This window comes from Oryx dammah, unplaced genomic scaffold, assembly GCF_014754425.2.
Source record: "Oryx dammah isolate SB20612 unplaced genomic scaffold, SCBI_Odam_1.1 HiC_scaffold_26, whole genome shotgun sequence".
NCBI classification, from domain to species: Eukaryota; Metazoa; Chordata; class Mammalia; order Artiodactyla; family Bovidae; genus Oryx; species Oryx dammah.
This window is the reverse complement of record NW_024070210.1, coordinates 26,603,282-26,618,827: the sequence shown is the minus strand read 5'-3', so window position 1 is coordinate 26,618,827 and position 15,546 is coordinate 26,603,282. Positions and strand designations below refer to the sequence as shown.

Genomic DNA, 15,546 nt, shown 5'->3' with positions numbered 1-15,546 from the left:
TCCCATATGGTAGGAAGCTTTGGCTATAAGAAAAAAAGCAAATCAAACTAAAGAAGGCTTCAAAAGTGACAATAAAAGTTTGAGATTTCTAGCCTCGTTTTCTCTCTGGTTCCCAAATGTTAGTCTGCATACAAATCTTCTGGAAGTTTGTTAAAGTGTGGTTCTTTACCCCTGTGGATTCTGGCCGGTCAGTCCTATGGCCACTGAGGTGAGGCAACCCTGGCTATACCCCATGGTCACCCATGGGGCTTGTTACAGATTTCTGAGCCACCTCTTGACCCCCAGTGATTGATTGACAGGGTGTCAAGTGAGGCTAAGGCATCCTATAAGAGAGATCATAAACCCTCCCTGGATCATTTAGAAACATAACTGGAGGGAAGGGAACTATGCTGTACCAGGGACTAGTTCATAGCTGTGCAAGCTCGCCGCGTAGAAAAAACTTCAGGCCTTGTACCAAATGCAGCAGGCTTCTGTGGCAAAGCCATCAGACATCCCAAACCAATGCAAACATTCTTTCTGCATAGGGAGAAATCGAAGATATGGAAAAGCAGATTCTGAGCTTGAACCAGAAGAAAGAAGACCTGCTGGTGGACTTGAAGGCTGCCATACTGAACCTTCACCAGCATTTACAACAAAAACAGCAAGAGTTAGAACAGGAAGTGGTGTCAGTCGGGGCATCCGAGGAGAATGCTGGGGCTGAGAAGGATGCTTCTGAGTGGAAGGTGGGTATGGCTGTAGTTAACAATGGTGCCACATTCCACAAGAGCTTTAAATTGGTAGTATTTTTCATCTGGAAAACCTATGGCCTCTATATTTATGGCCTATAGAAAAGGAATTTCTTCAAATGGAAATACTCTGCCTGAGATAGTCACGGGTGAATATTAATTCTCAGGGTGTGTCTGTGCTGGACTCAATCCAGAATTCTTATGCCCAAGTTACCTAAGAAGGCGCTTATGAAATCCCACGGGTAGGTGGGTGGCAGCCACCCTTTGAAGTATCTTCCTACCAAACTGTGAGCCCATTGCAAACTCAGAAATGGGCCCAGCACCTCTCAAAGCCCACTTTGAATCTACATCAGTGAATCGCATTCTTGAATTGTTTGATGAGGGGCCACAGAAGGCAATGCAAATGAAAGGGATCTAAGATTTGACCGAGTCATGATATTTGGCTGGATGAGTTGAGAGTTGCTAAACCCAGAGGCTACTTGTGTGGGTGGGCATCCTGGATAAAGTGAGTAAAAAAAATTAGCTACATAAAAAAGCAGCCGGACCAGGATCCTGATGACGTTGAACAGCAACCCAGCTGCAGGTCTTTGTGCTGTGCCTTTCAGTTGAACAGAACGGGTTCCGTGTCCTTCCTGCCAGCACTCGAGGAAGAGGCAGAAGAGAGCTCTCTGAAGAGTGAAGTAAGGAGAATGATTTTCTCGTTCAAGTTTGTTAGACGCGTAATCTCTAAAAGGTCAATGAGAAGATCTCAAAATGAATGGAAACATAAGGATTTTTTAAATTCAATGCCAATATTTTGTAAGGGTGACTGAAGTAGTTATCTTATGTTATTAATGTTTAAGAGCATCTACACCTACTTCAGGCTTGAGTGGGATAAATGTAATTCAGACACACTTGTTGGCAGAAGGGAGAAGATGAAGCTCTTTGTCATATCCTGAGTTCTGAGTACTTTCTCTGGAGTTTTGAGAGTTTACTGTTTGGCTGGCACTCCTGGTGGCTTTATCTTTCTGTATTTGAATTACTTTTGCAGTCAGACAGCACTGCCAAGGACATGAAGAACGGTGTTAGCAACTAACTATGTTACTATGTTACTACTCCTATCAGAACTGGTTGAATGAGACCTTTACCAGTTTTCTCATTATATCAATTTCCATTTCATACTTTAAGAACTAAAGCAGTAATGGGTCTGAGCCAAAGGGAAGAAAATTGCAGCAATTGACGGTTTTTAATGTCTCCTACGTAATGAGCAGACATTCTTCCTGCACATTTTATAGTTTGCTCAGTAGCTCCACAGTCACACAGAATAGCCTGTAGTCCTTCACAATATCCCTGGGAGACGTGGGGCTGAGTGGTCGGATGAGAAGAAGTGAGGCTTATATACTCTGACCGTCAGACAGCTTTATGATCTGATTCTATCTCTTCATAGCAGAGAAAAATTTGAAAATGAAGGAGGTGCTGGAGCCAAAATAAGAGTGCATTTCAGTATGATTCTAATTCGATACCTATATTTGCCTCTGAGCTGATATGTTTATAATCATTGTTTGTCTTTGACATCAGTCAAAAAACTACATGTTGTTAAAGAGCCTTTGAGATTACATTTACCAAAGCAGATGAAATTCCTAAAGTGCTGTTTTAAAGGTCCCCTTTGTAGGACATGAACTGACTCCCAACTTTAAGAATATTTTTTTGGCTAATTTAGGAAGAGCAACCACATTTGGACTCCTGTGATGTAGTTAGCCAAAGAAATCGATGATAAATAGCGGGGAAAGGGGAGGAGGGGGTGGAATGAAGGACTGCAATTATACTGCCTGGTAAGCTGAGTGTTACATAAAAGAGATACAGAGGATGCTGTTATGATGGTAGGAAATCACCTCCCTCTGCTAATCAATTGATTGCTGTGTTAGAGTGGAGATAAGAAAGCAGAGCCGTCTTCCGGGTTCCCGTCTTTACTCTGGAAATATGACAAGGACGTGGAGGAGGGCAGGGCATCCTCGTCCTCTGGAACAATTATTCAGGTAATACTGTGTGGGTCACATTTCTTGGGGGTGGGGATGGGCAGGGATAGCAAGTCAAAGCAAAGAGTTTCTTGTTTGAAAGAATGTTTCAGGAGGGAATCTATATGGGTTGAAATTTTTCAAACTTCTTAGCACTACCTCTGCACAAAGCAAAGACAGCTGAGTATTAGCTGCATTTATTTCGTGAGCTCAGTGATAATGTTATTACTGAGTTCCTAAGTCATGTCCGACTCTTGTGACCCCATGGACTGTAGCCCACCAGGCTCCTCTTCATGGGATTTTCCAGCCAAGAATACTGGAGTAGGTTGCCACTTCTTTCTCCAGGGAGTCTTCTGATCCAGGGATCAAACCCACGTCTCGTATATTGGCAGGTGGATTCTTTACCACTGAGCCACTAGGGAAGCCTGTAAGTACATACCTGAGGAAAACTCAAGTGAAAATCCAAAGTGGGAAAAAAAAAAAAAAAAAAACAGTTAAAGGAGCAGCTTAAAGGTTGACCAATGTGGTTAAAGCATTTAACATGCCTCTTTTGGGGGTAGCAGTTGAGGGTGAGAGTTCTCTTTTTGAACAAAGTAGTGTGGAAGATAAATTAATGAAATAAGTCTTTTTGCTCTTGCTTCTGCTTCATTGACTACACTGAAGGCTTTGACTGTGTGGATTACAACAAACTGTGGAAAATTCTTAAAGAGATGCAAGTACCAGAGCTTGCCTCTCTCCTGAGAAATCTGTATGCAGGTCAAGTAGCAACAGTTAAAACTGGACATGGAACAATGGACTGGTTTAAAAAATTGGGAAAAGAGTATGTCAAGGCTGTATATTGTTATCCTGCTTATTTAACTTCTATGCAGAGTACATCATGTGAGATGCTAGACTGGGTGAATCACAAACTGGAATCAAGATTGCTGGGAGAAATACCAACAACCTCATATATGCAGATGACACCACCCTAAAGACAGAGTGAAGAGGAACTAAAGAGCCTCTTGTTGAGGATGAAAGAGGAGAGCGAAAAAGCTGGCTTGAAACTCAACATGCGAAAAATTAAGCTCTTGGCATCAATCCCATCAATTCATGGCAAATAGAAGAGGATAAAGTGGAAGCAGTGACAGATTTTATTTTCTTGGGTTCTAAAATCACTGCAGATGGTGACTGCAACCATGAAATTCAAATGTGCTTGCTCTTTGGAAGGAACCTTTGACAAACCTAGACAGCATATTTAAAAGCAGAGACATCACTTTGCTGACAAAAGGTTCTTATAGTCAAAGCTATGGTTTTTCCAGTTGTCATGTATAGATATGAGAGTTGGACTGTAAAGGCTGAGCATCAAAGAACTGATGCTTTCTAATCGTGGGGCTGGAGAAGACTCTTGAAGAAAGTCCTTTGGACAGCAAGGAGATCAAATCAATCAATGCTAAAGGAAATCAACCCTGAATATTTATTGGAAAGACTGCAGCTATAGCTGAATACTTTGGCCATGCAAAGAGCTGACTTATTGGAAAAGACCCTGATGCTGAAAAAGATTAAAGGCAAAAAGAGAAGGGAGCAGCAGAGGGTGAGATGGTTAGATAGCATCACCAACTCAATGGACATGAATTTGAGCAAACTGGAAAATATTGGAGGACAGAGAAGTCTGGTATGCTGCAGGCCATGGGTTCACTAAGAGTCAGACTTGACTTAGCAAATGAATAACAACTTTTTGCTCCTTGTGAACTTATAAACTTCTTCAGTCTCTCAAAATAGAGGGCAAATGCACTCACATTAGAAAATCATTTCATGCTGATGTGAAGACGATGTTTTTCCCTTGCTTCTAAAGGATCTCTGCATCTTTATGATCTACACTTCCCCCCTCACCTGCCTCCTGACTAGGGCTGACCCTGCCCAGCTCCCAGGCCAGTCCTTTCTTTGATAGTTGGCATGGGGACACTTACGCCAGTGTCTTCAATCTCTGCCTCTTGGTTGTGTCCTTTTACCTCAGAAGTGTTCAGATTTCCCTTCCCTAACAAGTTCCTTCCCCCATTGCCCTATCCCTCCCAGAGCCCAGACCATCTCTTTAGAAACTGCTCTGCCTCCACGGGTACCCTTCTCTCCATATCTGCCTAAGGACTTCCTTCCTACTCATCCATAAAGGCACTTTTCAACTCCCACCGCCTCCAAGAACCCCCCTGTTCTTTTCCTTTGTTTACCCATAGCATTCTGAACCTCAGTTATTATAATTTATCACAGTTTTAGGCATCAATCTGACACAGTTTCATGAGAAGCAGGAACTTTATCTTCTACATTTTGATGTCCTGTACTGGGCTCATTATGCTACTTTGTCATTTATTTGTTTCTTTTTGGCTGTGCTAGGTCTTCCTTGCTACCCAGGCTTCTCTCTAGTTGCAGGGATTGGGGGCCACTCTCTGTTAGTGGTGCCCTGGCTTCTCTTGGTGCAGAGCACAGGCTCTGGGAGCCGGTCAGTAGTTGCAGCTCGCGGGCTCTAGAGCACAGGCTCAGTAATTGTGGCGTATAGGCTTAGCTGCTCCGCAGCTTGTGGGATCTTCCTAAATTGGGGGTCAAACCTGTGTCTCCGACATTGGCGGGTTGATTCTTTACCACTAAGCCACCTTGAAAGCCCTCAATATGCTACTTTAATGTGTTGAATTTCTTGAGCCTGCTTTCCAGATCAATTTCATGGTGCTTCCTCTTTCATTTATGGCTAAATGTCTTTAGTTGGTGCTCCTCTTTCTTGGTTCCATTTGTAACTGAGATTTTGCCCCTTGCTATATTTATACTGCCATTGACTTCTGGATATTAATTTTCAGTTCAGTCACTCAGTTGTGTCCAACTCTGTGTGGCCCCATGGACTGTAGCACACCAGGCTTCCCTGTCCATTACCAATGCCTGGAGCTTGCCCAAACTCATGTCCTTCGAGTCAGTGATGCCATCCAACCCTCTCATCCTCTGTTGTCCCCTTCTCCTGCCTTCAGTCTTTACCAGCATCAGGGTCTTTTCCAACGAGTCAGTTCTTTGTATTGCGTGGCCAAAGTATTGAAGTTTTAGCTTCAGCATCAGTCCTTCCAATGAGTATTAAAGAGTTGATTTCCTTTTAGGATTAGCTGGTTTGATCTCCTTGGTGTCCAAGGAACTCGCAAGTCTTCTCCAACACCACAGTTCAAAAGCATCAATTTTTCAACGCTCAATTTTCTTTATGGTCCAACTTTCCATACATGACTATTGGAAAAACCATAGCTTTGACTAGATGGACCTTTGTTGTCAAAGTAATGTCTCTGCTTTCTAATATGCTGTCTAGGTTGGTCTTAGCTTTTCTTCCAAGGAGCAAGTGTCTTTGGATTTCTTGGCTGAAGTTACTGTCTGCAGTGACTTTGGAGTCCAACAAAATAAAGTCTATCACTGTTTCCATGTTTTCCCATCTATTTGCCATGAAGTGATGGGACTGGATGCCGTGATATTTGTTTTTTGCATGTTGAAGTGCCCTTTTATTAGCGCTGATCCTTCTTGACCTCTAGCAGTAGCAACCCCTTCCTTCTTGAAATGCAGTGTTCCTCTGGCTTTATTAATTCTCTACGTTCTTGTCTCATCTATCTGCAGCCCCTCTTCCAGCTCCTTCTCTTCACCCATCTCTGTCATAGTAGGCATTTCCCCCAGTGGTTTACCACCTTCTTTCTTCTCTGTTTTGTCTCATGGCAGTTTCTCCTCTCATAAGTTTTGTAGTCGCCTCTGTGCCACAGATTCCCAAATTAAATCTCTGGTCTTGATTGTTCGTGTAAATCTGTTCCACATTTCTACCATCCAAATACATTTCTCTTTTTGAATGTGTTTTCTCAAAACCGTTTACCAACTTTTCTTCAAAGCTTACCCTTCCTCATAATCTCTCCATGTCTGTCAGTGGCACGACTACCCTATCAGTATCTGGGACAGACTTCAGCGTCATCTCAGGGGCCTCATTTGTCTGGCCTTTTATGGCTACTGCTCAGGTGATGCCCATTCAGTCTTCACATCCTTCTTCTCCCATTCTTTGTGTCATCATCCTATTCCAGGCAATTGTTAACTTCTTCCCTAGACTTTAAGAGGACTCTTCTAAGTGGATTTGTAGCCTCCAATCATTTATACATCTTATGCTTAACTGATGGATCTTCCTCAAGCAGTTCATGTTAAATTCCAGTCTTTCCTAGATTCTGATTATCTACTGAATAAAATGCAGTGTTCTTAGCTTGGCATTCCAGACTTTTCATGATCCCAACTTAACTTTTCCAGTTTTATCTAAGTTTTACCTTTAGTTCTTGGTTCATACTTTCTAATAGCAGTTACTGTTTTCAGTACATGGAGCTCTTAGGACTTACTAGGTGCTTTGTATATGTCATCTTGTTTACTAATCACAGGAATGAGTGAGCTGGGTTGTGTTGCCACTTTAAAGATGAAGCAGGTGAGGCTCAGAGAGTCCAGGTTCACCTGTGCAATATCACGCAGCTTGTACATAGAGCAGTCAAGATTGGTTGATTACAATATGGATACTTTTCCCACCACACTGGTCTTTTGTAGAAGTTTCATTTTCCCCTTGCTTAACCTTGATTTACCTAATAAATGGATCAAAGTGTACATCCGTTTAAAATGTGACACACATTGTTAAACTGTCCTCTAGAAAGATAATTTTATTTCTACCAGAATGCATGGAAATGCCTTTTTCCTGACCCCAAGCTAATATTGGATATTTTCAATCTTAGTTAAAAATAGCCAGTGGGTTAAGTTGCATATAATCTAAGAATGTTGTCTGTCACTTCAGGTGTGAATTGGCTTTCATGTTCTTTTTTTATGAATCATGTATCCATGCCACTTGTCATTTTCTACATAGAAGTCGATGTGCTCCTTATATTTTTGTAAAAGTAATTAATACATTAAAGATGTTAACAGTTTGCGAGATGTCATCTCAATCTGTTATTTCTCTTTTAACTTAGATTATGATGTCTTTTTGTGGCACGTGTTATTTATGTTGTTAATACTAACATTTTTTCCCTTTATTGTCAAGCTTTAAAAGTCCCTTCCCACTCTTAGAATGGAAACAGATTCACTCATATATTCTTCAAGAATATGGTGTATCTTTTACATTTAAATATTAGATACAATTGGAATTCATTGTTAGCAGTGAGATAGAGATTTGGTTATGTTTTTCATGAAGTGCCTGGATAAGATAGTTATTCCCAAATTTTAAAGTTTCATCTTTCCTTCGTTATTGGCAATAGGACTTTTATCACATAATCTTATTTAATTCTCATAATAATTCATTTAAATACCTAATTCTCTGGATTTCTAATCTGTTCCTCATTAACCACAGAGCTTTGGAGATTTAAGTCTTCAAATAAAGATAAACTTGAAGAAGTTGATTTTTTTCCCCTAATTAGCAGACTTTTTTCCCCTCAATGTACTTGACTAGTCTAGACATTTTTGTAAGTAGGTGATTTGTAAACTGAGCAGGTGCAGAAAGGACTTGTACGGCTTCAGGGCAGGAACTTTTCTGAACCTCTGATTCTTTTCTTTACAGGAGGCAGCTGGGAAAATAAGCACATGTGATAGTTCCATGGCACAGGTTCTTGAACCAGACCTGCTGAACACCGAGCGAGGCCCAGAATTTTCCCTGAGCCCCAACCGAACACCAGAGGTAGGTCCCTGTTGCTAATGAGCCATCTGCCCAAATCCCTGGACTAGCACCCAGAGAGGACAGGCTCTCTGTGTTTGCAATATTTTGTATCACCAAGCAAGAGGTCTTTGTGAACTTTGACACCTTCACGTGTGCTGCCACGCTGGAGAACTGGAAGATTTGCCATCAGATGTTTACGTGGAGACTAAGCATGGTACAGAGCAGTTAAAGATTTTTTACTCACTCACCACTTGCCAGGATGAACCAGCCTTTCCATTAGTATCCCTTTCTTTTTTCTGTAGATACAACTTATGGGGGTGACAAGTGGAGGAGAGTGAATATTAATTAACTACCTATTAGATTAAAGGCATTTGTGTTTGCCCTCTAATCCTCAGATTAAATAAGGTAGGTTAACATGCACCATACATTTACAAAAGAAAAATCAAAATTCAGGGTGTAAAAGTACAGTTAGTAAATGGAGGAGCAAGGAGGCAGGCTCAGAATATTCCAGTCTGCCTTCCTAATTTGAATATTTAGTATTTAAAGATGTAAAACTGAGGCAGATTTGGCCTCAGCAAATAAGCTGCCACCACACCATCCCAGCAGCATATTTAGTATTTGTGCAGATGCATTTAGGTCAGGCACTTTACCTAAATCTTCCCTCTTAGCACGGTAGGCAGCACATCAGTCTCATAACCTGAAGGTCCTGAGTTCCAGCCTCAGAGAACGGCAGATCCTTCACTCTGGGGCTTCCCAGGTGGTAATGAACCCGCCTGCCAATTCTGGAGACGTAAGAGATGCAGGTTTGATCCTTGGGTCCGGAAGATCCCCTGGAGGAGGAAATGACAACCCACTCCAGTGTTCTTGCCTGAAAAATCCTATGGACAGAAGAGCCTGGCGGACTACAGTCCATGGGATCGCAAAGAGTCAGACACAACTGAAGCGACTTAGCAGGCTAGGCACTTTAGCCAGGCAGTTTTGCATTTTATAAAAGGGGGTGGTGTGTGCAGATATTTGTAGAATTGATGGAAAAGTATTTAAAGGTTTGGTATGTTGGCATGAAATACTGCTACAGCCAGAAAATTCATTTGCATTTTAACTGGATCTTGGTACTCAAATCAGCGATGTGTTGTACAGAAATCAAGCACTGTCACATTCATTGACTGAGAGGCTAACTTGAATGCCAGAATTATGTCAAAAATGTGGACTCGTAGACCCCAAGGCATAACAAAATCAGAGATTGAATCCTGGGTCTAGGATTGAATCCAGTGACCATAGGCAGTTTGAATAACTTCTTTAAGCCTCAGTTTCCTCATCTGTACACTGGGCTTGTGGCATAAAATATGAGATAGTCTTAGCACAGTAGCTTAGCTCTAGAACCCAGTAAAAGATTGGGTATTATTAATTTATATTAATGCTTTAGAGATGACATAATTCTCTAACAAGACATATTTGTGGTCATGTTTTTTTTAGCCCTCCAAAATATACAGTTATAAAACTTTGATTAAAATAATTTCTTTTTAAATTTGGGGTTATCATTTGAAGATACTCAGCAGGCCGACTACTGTGGGAAATAATGTAGACTCAGAACTAAAAGATCTTGGAACTGTGTGGCCTTGGGCAAGTAATTTATGTCTGGGCCTGAGTTTCTCAGAAGCAATGTGGTGGGATGGGAGGGGTGTGAACTGATTAAACATTAAACACACTTGGGTTTCTTTGGCTATAAAAAAGGTGTGAACTGATTCCTGGCACGTTTCCCAGACCACCTTCAACTACTGAAGTTCTACTGTTACAGATAATCTTTTTGTCTTCCATTACTTTTGGATTCTTTCCAAGTTCAAATAACTAGCAAATAAAAACAAGATTAGTACTCCAGCTTCCATATTTCCTCATTAATTCAGTGAGTTAGAGAAGGCAAAGAAACTCAATTTGGTCATTTTTTTTTAACATCTGTGGCAGTTGTAGGTGCTCAAATAATGTTTTTGAATAAATAGGGAAGGCAGATGGTAAATCTCTTATTGCAAATTAATTAACCAATCAATTGCTGTTAACAGATTTTTATCTCAGGTGACAAAAAGGATGATTGCAAAATCGTTGCCACTGAGATATAACAATATCTGAAAAATCTGAAAACTAGGAAGCAATTAGATGACTAGAAATTGATGTCTGACAGTAAACTCACATATGAGTTGCTTTTTTCAAGATCAGAATTTAAAAAGAAAATTGAAATGGGTGAATCTAAATATGGATCCGACTGCGTATGAGCTATAGAGAAAACACGGTACTGGGAAGACTTGCTTAGGAAGGTGATTCTTAAAGAAAACCCTGATTAAAGCAGGGGAGAAGTAGCATTTTGGCAGAAAAGGCAGGCATCTGTAAGGTAAAGAGATGGTCAAGGGGAATGAGCACAACCCAGAGGACCCTTCTGTTGAACCAGCTCTTATAATCCTCATCAGAGTGTGTGTGAAAACGAGTGGTATTTTCATATCCTGCATATTTTTGTTACCATTTACCAATTTTGTCTGCTTCCATTGTACCGAAAGTTCTGTGTTTAAACAAAATTCCAAAAATATTAGGAAATAGGTACTTGAGTTGAGATAGGGTATATATTTGTGAGCAACTCTCATTTCTCAGCTGGCCAAAATTAGGCCTTGTTAGATGCTGAGATGTAGTTAGCAAAGCCTTATATAGAAAACATTGTCATTTCCTCATAATCAGAATGAATAAAATGTTTATGTCGTTTAGTCGCTCAGTCATGTCCGACTCTTTCGCGACCCCATGGACTGTAGCTCGCTAGTATCCTCTGTCCACATTGACAGGTGGATTCTTTACCACTGAGCCACTTGGGAAGCCCTGAATAGATATCACTAATTTGGTAGAGCAAAACACAAATCCTTATTCCTAAAAAAATTCCTCTAAAAAGGTCAATAATACTGTTTCAGTATTTTGGAAAAAGATGTGGGAAGCAAATATCTGTATCAGTTCATCTTTTGCCTCCAAATTGGAAGTATCTATCATATAATTATCAGAATACTTTTACTTGGTACCTGGGAGAAATTTTTCTATGGGATTGATAAACAACCTAGTTGTTTGAATATAAAAAGGACACATCAGACACATCCTGCTTTCTTTATACTATACCGTAAGCATCCATTCCTTAACACGGTAATATTTTAGTATCTAGAAGCTGAAAAGTAACTTTAGAGAGTGAAGAATACAAGAAAAGTTTCCAAATTACCCTAATGAAGCTTATCACTTGACTCAAGCTATTTTTAATAGAAAAAGATAAGTAATAGCAGGGGGGAGGGAAAGCTAAAATATTTTATCATCTTAACCACTTAAGATGTTAAGTTGAAAGTGTGAGGTATTAATATATTTTCCTTGTGTCCCCGCCAGTGTGTAAAGATCTTTTTTTTTTCTGTTTGAACAGAGGGCATAGCAATGTAAGCATTGCTTAATCATGTGTCACGCAACTTTAAACACTGGCCAATTCGCTGCAGTGTTTCAGACACACACACCCACATACACACCCTCTCGCGCACACTCACCTGTCTCCTGGGACCCACCGTTTAATGAACCGCCAGCCTGTTTGCGTCCTCCCTGCCCAGGAACTCTGCGCCTGTGTTCGTGGAGATTGGCTGCTTGGAAACCTGGGGCGCCAGGTCACGTGATTGTTGCTATGCCTGTGAAGGTGCCTTCTTCGTTTCTTTTTGTTTTTACTTCTTCTGCCCTTATTTTTTTGTTTTTCTTTTAACTAGGGGAAATGCTATAAGTTTACAGGTCTTTACAAGTCCGAATCTGAATATTTTGGACTCCTAGTTTTTCACTGCTGGATTATCTTGGATTTCTCATAGGGTGCCACACCTCCCATCAAGGCTGCAGCTACTGGCCTTTCGGACAAGCAAGGAGCTCTTGAGGCCACGGTGGAGAAAGTGAGGCCCGAGCCTGCGGAAGTCCTCCATGTCTGCAAGAATCAGGTGGCTGAGCTGGAGCTGTGGCTGCACCAAGCCAGCGTGGCATTTGAGCCAGAAACATTAGACGCGGACATGCAACAGGTGGTGGAACAGCAGTTGGTAGGGTGCCAGGTAAGACTGCTGGGTCTCAGTTCATGGCCTGTCTCTTTACCAGTCAGGAGTAGATGAATTTCTCTGAAAGCAACAGTCTGATTCTTCCTGTTGCTCCGACCCTTATGTTTATTTTGGCCTCAACTTTTTGTTCTCAGGATAATTCTTTGAAATAATTTACGTAAGCAGAGTATTTGGGGAGGCAGTGGAGAAAGCAGTGGCACCCCACTCCAGTCCTCTTGCCTGGAAAATCCCATGGACGGCCTGGTGGGCTGCAGTCCATGGGGTCGCAAACAGTCGGACACGACTGAGCGACTTCACTTTCACTTTTCACTTTCATGCATTGGAGAAGGAAATGGCAACCCACTCCAGTGTTCTTGCCTGGAGAATCCCCGGGACGGGGGAGCCTAGTGGGCTGCTGTCTATGGGGTCACACAGAGTCGGACACAACTGAAGTGACTTAGCAGCAGCAGCAGCAGCAGCAGTGGAGATCTTAGAATCTAGAGTTTAGATCTGGTCACATTAACTGTGAACTAGAGGCAGTTACCTCTCACTTCACTTTCCTCAAATAGGTCATCTCCTAAGACTTTGTCAGGATTAAATGAGATAAAGTATCTAAATCAGTGTCTGGAGTATAAAGTATATATAAAATGCTCAGCAAATACTAGTTTTATTCATAATATTCAGTTTTTAAAATGTTCATTCATCAGAAATGAAACTGAATATCCTGATTTGCAGAGTTACAGATACAGCAGAAAAGGGCTTTGCTGTCATTTTCCTATGAATGCTCCTACTCTTGCTGGCTTGGCGGCCCTAGCAGTAAAGAACCCGCCCGCCATCGCAGGAGACGCGGGAGTCGTGGATTCGATCCCTGGGTCGGGAAGATCCTCTGGCGGCGGCAATGGCAACCCACTCCAGTGTTCTTGCCTGGAAAATTCCATGGACAGAGGAGCCTGGTTGGCTACAGGACAGAGTGTCACAGAGAGTCAGACAGGACTGAACACATGCACCCTTGGCTGGGGAGGGGCAGGAATGTAAACTTCCTTGCCTGGAGTCATTTGGAGGAAGCTTTGCTGGCACAGCCCAAAGGTTGGGATCTCTGGATCCCTCCAGGGAGGGGCGAGACTGACATTGCTGGAGCAGAACTGAGTGTCCTCAAGAGCTCAGCCAAGGCACCTCCCTCAAAGGCACTTACACCCACCTTGGCCTGACATCTCCACCTGACTGGCTCATTCGCAGTGGTGTCCAGGGACAAGGACTTCCTCTCAGAGTGCCTCAAACCACTGGCCCGTCCACAGGGAGCTCCACCCACTATGTGGGGCTGGGCATTTGACCCACCTTGGCCCGAGGCCGACGCTCCTCCCCTTCCCATTCAGACCCACACTCTTACTACCTCCGGAGTCCGCCTAGTAGGACCCAGCCAGGCAAGCTGACCTCCTTCCTCGGGCAACTCAGCACCTCTCAACCCGAAAGTCAGCTCCCAAGGGTTGGATTCACTCAGATACAGGCACTACCATGTGACTGGAAAGACGTGCAGGAGAGTCTGGAGAAGACAGTGTAAGTGGCGCAAAGCAGTGCCCCTCTAAGCTGAACCTTCGGTATTCCAGATGTTGAGACCCGGACACTTAGGGCCTTTCAGGTGCCGTCAGCCAACTGATGGTCCTGCTGACTGGGTAGACCCCATAGCCAAGTCCTTGGTCATTACCGGAATCTGGTCCTTGGACCTCTTGTGAATTTAAAAATGTGGGGGCTGCTCAAGGAAAAGACATGACCACAAGGTGGCAGTCGCGTGCAGTGAGCATTACTTGGGCAGCGTTTAGGTGGGGTCTGGAGGGACTGGGAAGTCTCATGCCAGACCTTCTAGAGGCTTTGGCAAGGGGTGGAGGTGGAGCCACCACCCAGAAGGGGAGGAGACAAGGGAACTCCTAGGGGTTAGAGAAACCAGAGGGGCTGTGTGTCCAGATAATGTCAGAGAATCTGAAGGAAGCAGAGGCTGAAGTCTTTAGAGCTCCAGAGTTTGTCTTAACCATGACTAGATGTGGGGGGTCCAGTTTTGAGTCTGGCACTGGTGAAATATGAACTAATATTTCTGCTGTGAAGAAATAACAACATATAGATCCATATACACGGGCCAACTCTGGCTCATTTATATAACACCATGGCATATAGACTTTAACACTGAAACATAAAAAGCCTTACAGTGCTCTGTAAAAACATTAAGTTCCCAGAGGGGAAATATCCAAGGACAGGAACAAATAGATCAGTCAAGAAAAAATTATATTCCGTAACTTAATATTGAGAAGAAATGTTCAGCCTTGATTATTAAAGATGCATGAGTCAAAACAGCTGTTGTTTTGTTCCTACATTATCTTGACAAAAATTATATCATCCGGGAAAACTCTGGAGAAATAGATCCACTAACGTCTGCCTGATTGGTTCAGCATTTGGGGAAGTCAGCTGTTAGCAGATAAAATGTCCATCATCTTTGACCTATTAATCCTATTACTTTAAATTTATCTTCTGAAAGTAACCCTAAAAGGAGAAGAATATTTATGGCTGCATTGATTACAAAAATGAAGCACCAGAAACAGTTTAAAGGCTTAACAATAAGGAGATGAAGAGAATCATAGAGTACTAATATGCAGCTATTAAAATAGATATCATGAAACATATATATGTAGACCCATGAAAATGTATACATAAAATAGCTAAGTGGACAGAAAGCACAAAATTATAGTACACTTTGTTTTCAGCCACTTTAAAATCTATAAGTACACATTGTTTAAGCTTAAAAGAGTCTTATGCAGAGGATATAAGTAGTTTACTTGGATGAGAAATTATAACTATGTTATTGAAAATTTAAGTGTTTAAGTTTCTCTCAAAGAATTAAACTTGTTCTTAGCACACATGATTTTAACACAAGTAATCCCAGTATTAGAATGTGTCTGATTCTACATTCTGCTGCTGCTACACTCGTGTGCCCAGCCAATTGGCATGACTTTTGCGGCTCCATAGCTCAAGGAGAGAGCAAACTTGATCTCTTGAGGAGGAAAACAATGATGATGACTTACTGGGAAACTTACTTCATCCTCCTGATTTATTTTTAGACACTG

General features: G+C 42.0%; 1 protein-coding gene and 1 long non-coding RNA gene across 8 annotated transcripts in view; one reads left to right on the top strand and one right to left on the bottom strand.

The window, feature by feature from the left end:
• The window catches only part of LOC120852831, a 29,316-nt gene extending 17,309 nt beyond the window's left edge, over window positions 1–12,007 (bottom strand). Inside the window, exon 1 of the long non-coding RNA XR_005718662.1 lies at window positions 11,918–12,007. This is a non-coding gene — a long non-coding RNA (uncharacterized LOC120852831). The remainder of the gene's footprint in view (window positions 1–11,917) is intronic.
• SYNE2 (spectrin repeat containing nuclear envelope protein 2) overlaps window positions 1–15,546 on the top strand; it is a 323,973-nt gene that overhangs the window by 210,590 nt on the left and 97,837 nt on the right. For 5 of the 7 annotated variants that reach the window (XM_040226258.1, XM_040226261.1, XM_040226260.1 and 2 more), the window contains exons 62-66: window positions 525–722; window positions 1,331–1,405; window positions 2,630–2,740; window positions 8,274–8,390; window positions 12,224–12,454. In XM_040226258.1, the coding sequence (XP_040082192.1) occupies window positions 525–722; window positions 1,331–1,405; window positions 2,630–2,740; window positions 8,274–8,390; window positions 12,224–12,454 (732 nt within the window). Of the gene's footprint in view, window positions 1–524; window positions 723–1,330; window positions 1,406–2,629; window positions 2,741–8,273; window positions 8,391–11,650; window positions 12,061–12,223; window positions 12,455–13,871; window positions 13,991–15,546 lie in introns of those variants that run through there. The other 2 variants (XM_040226262.1, XM_040226263.1) reach the window with 2 other exon arrangements.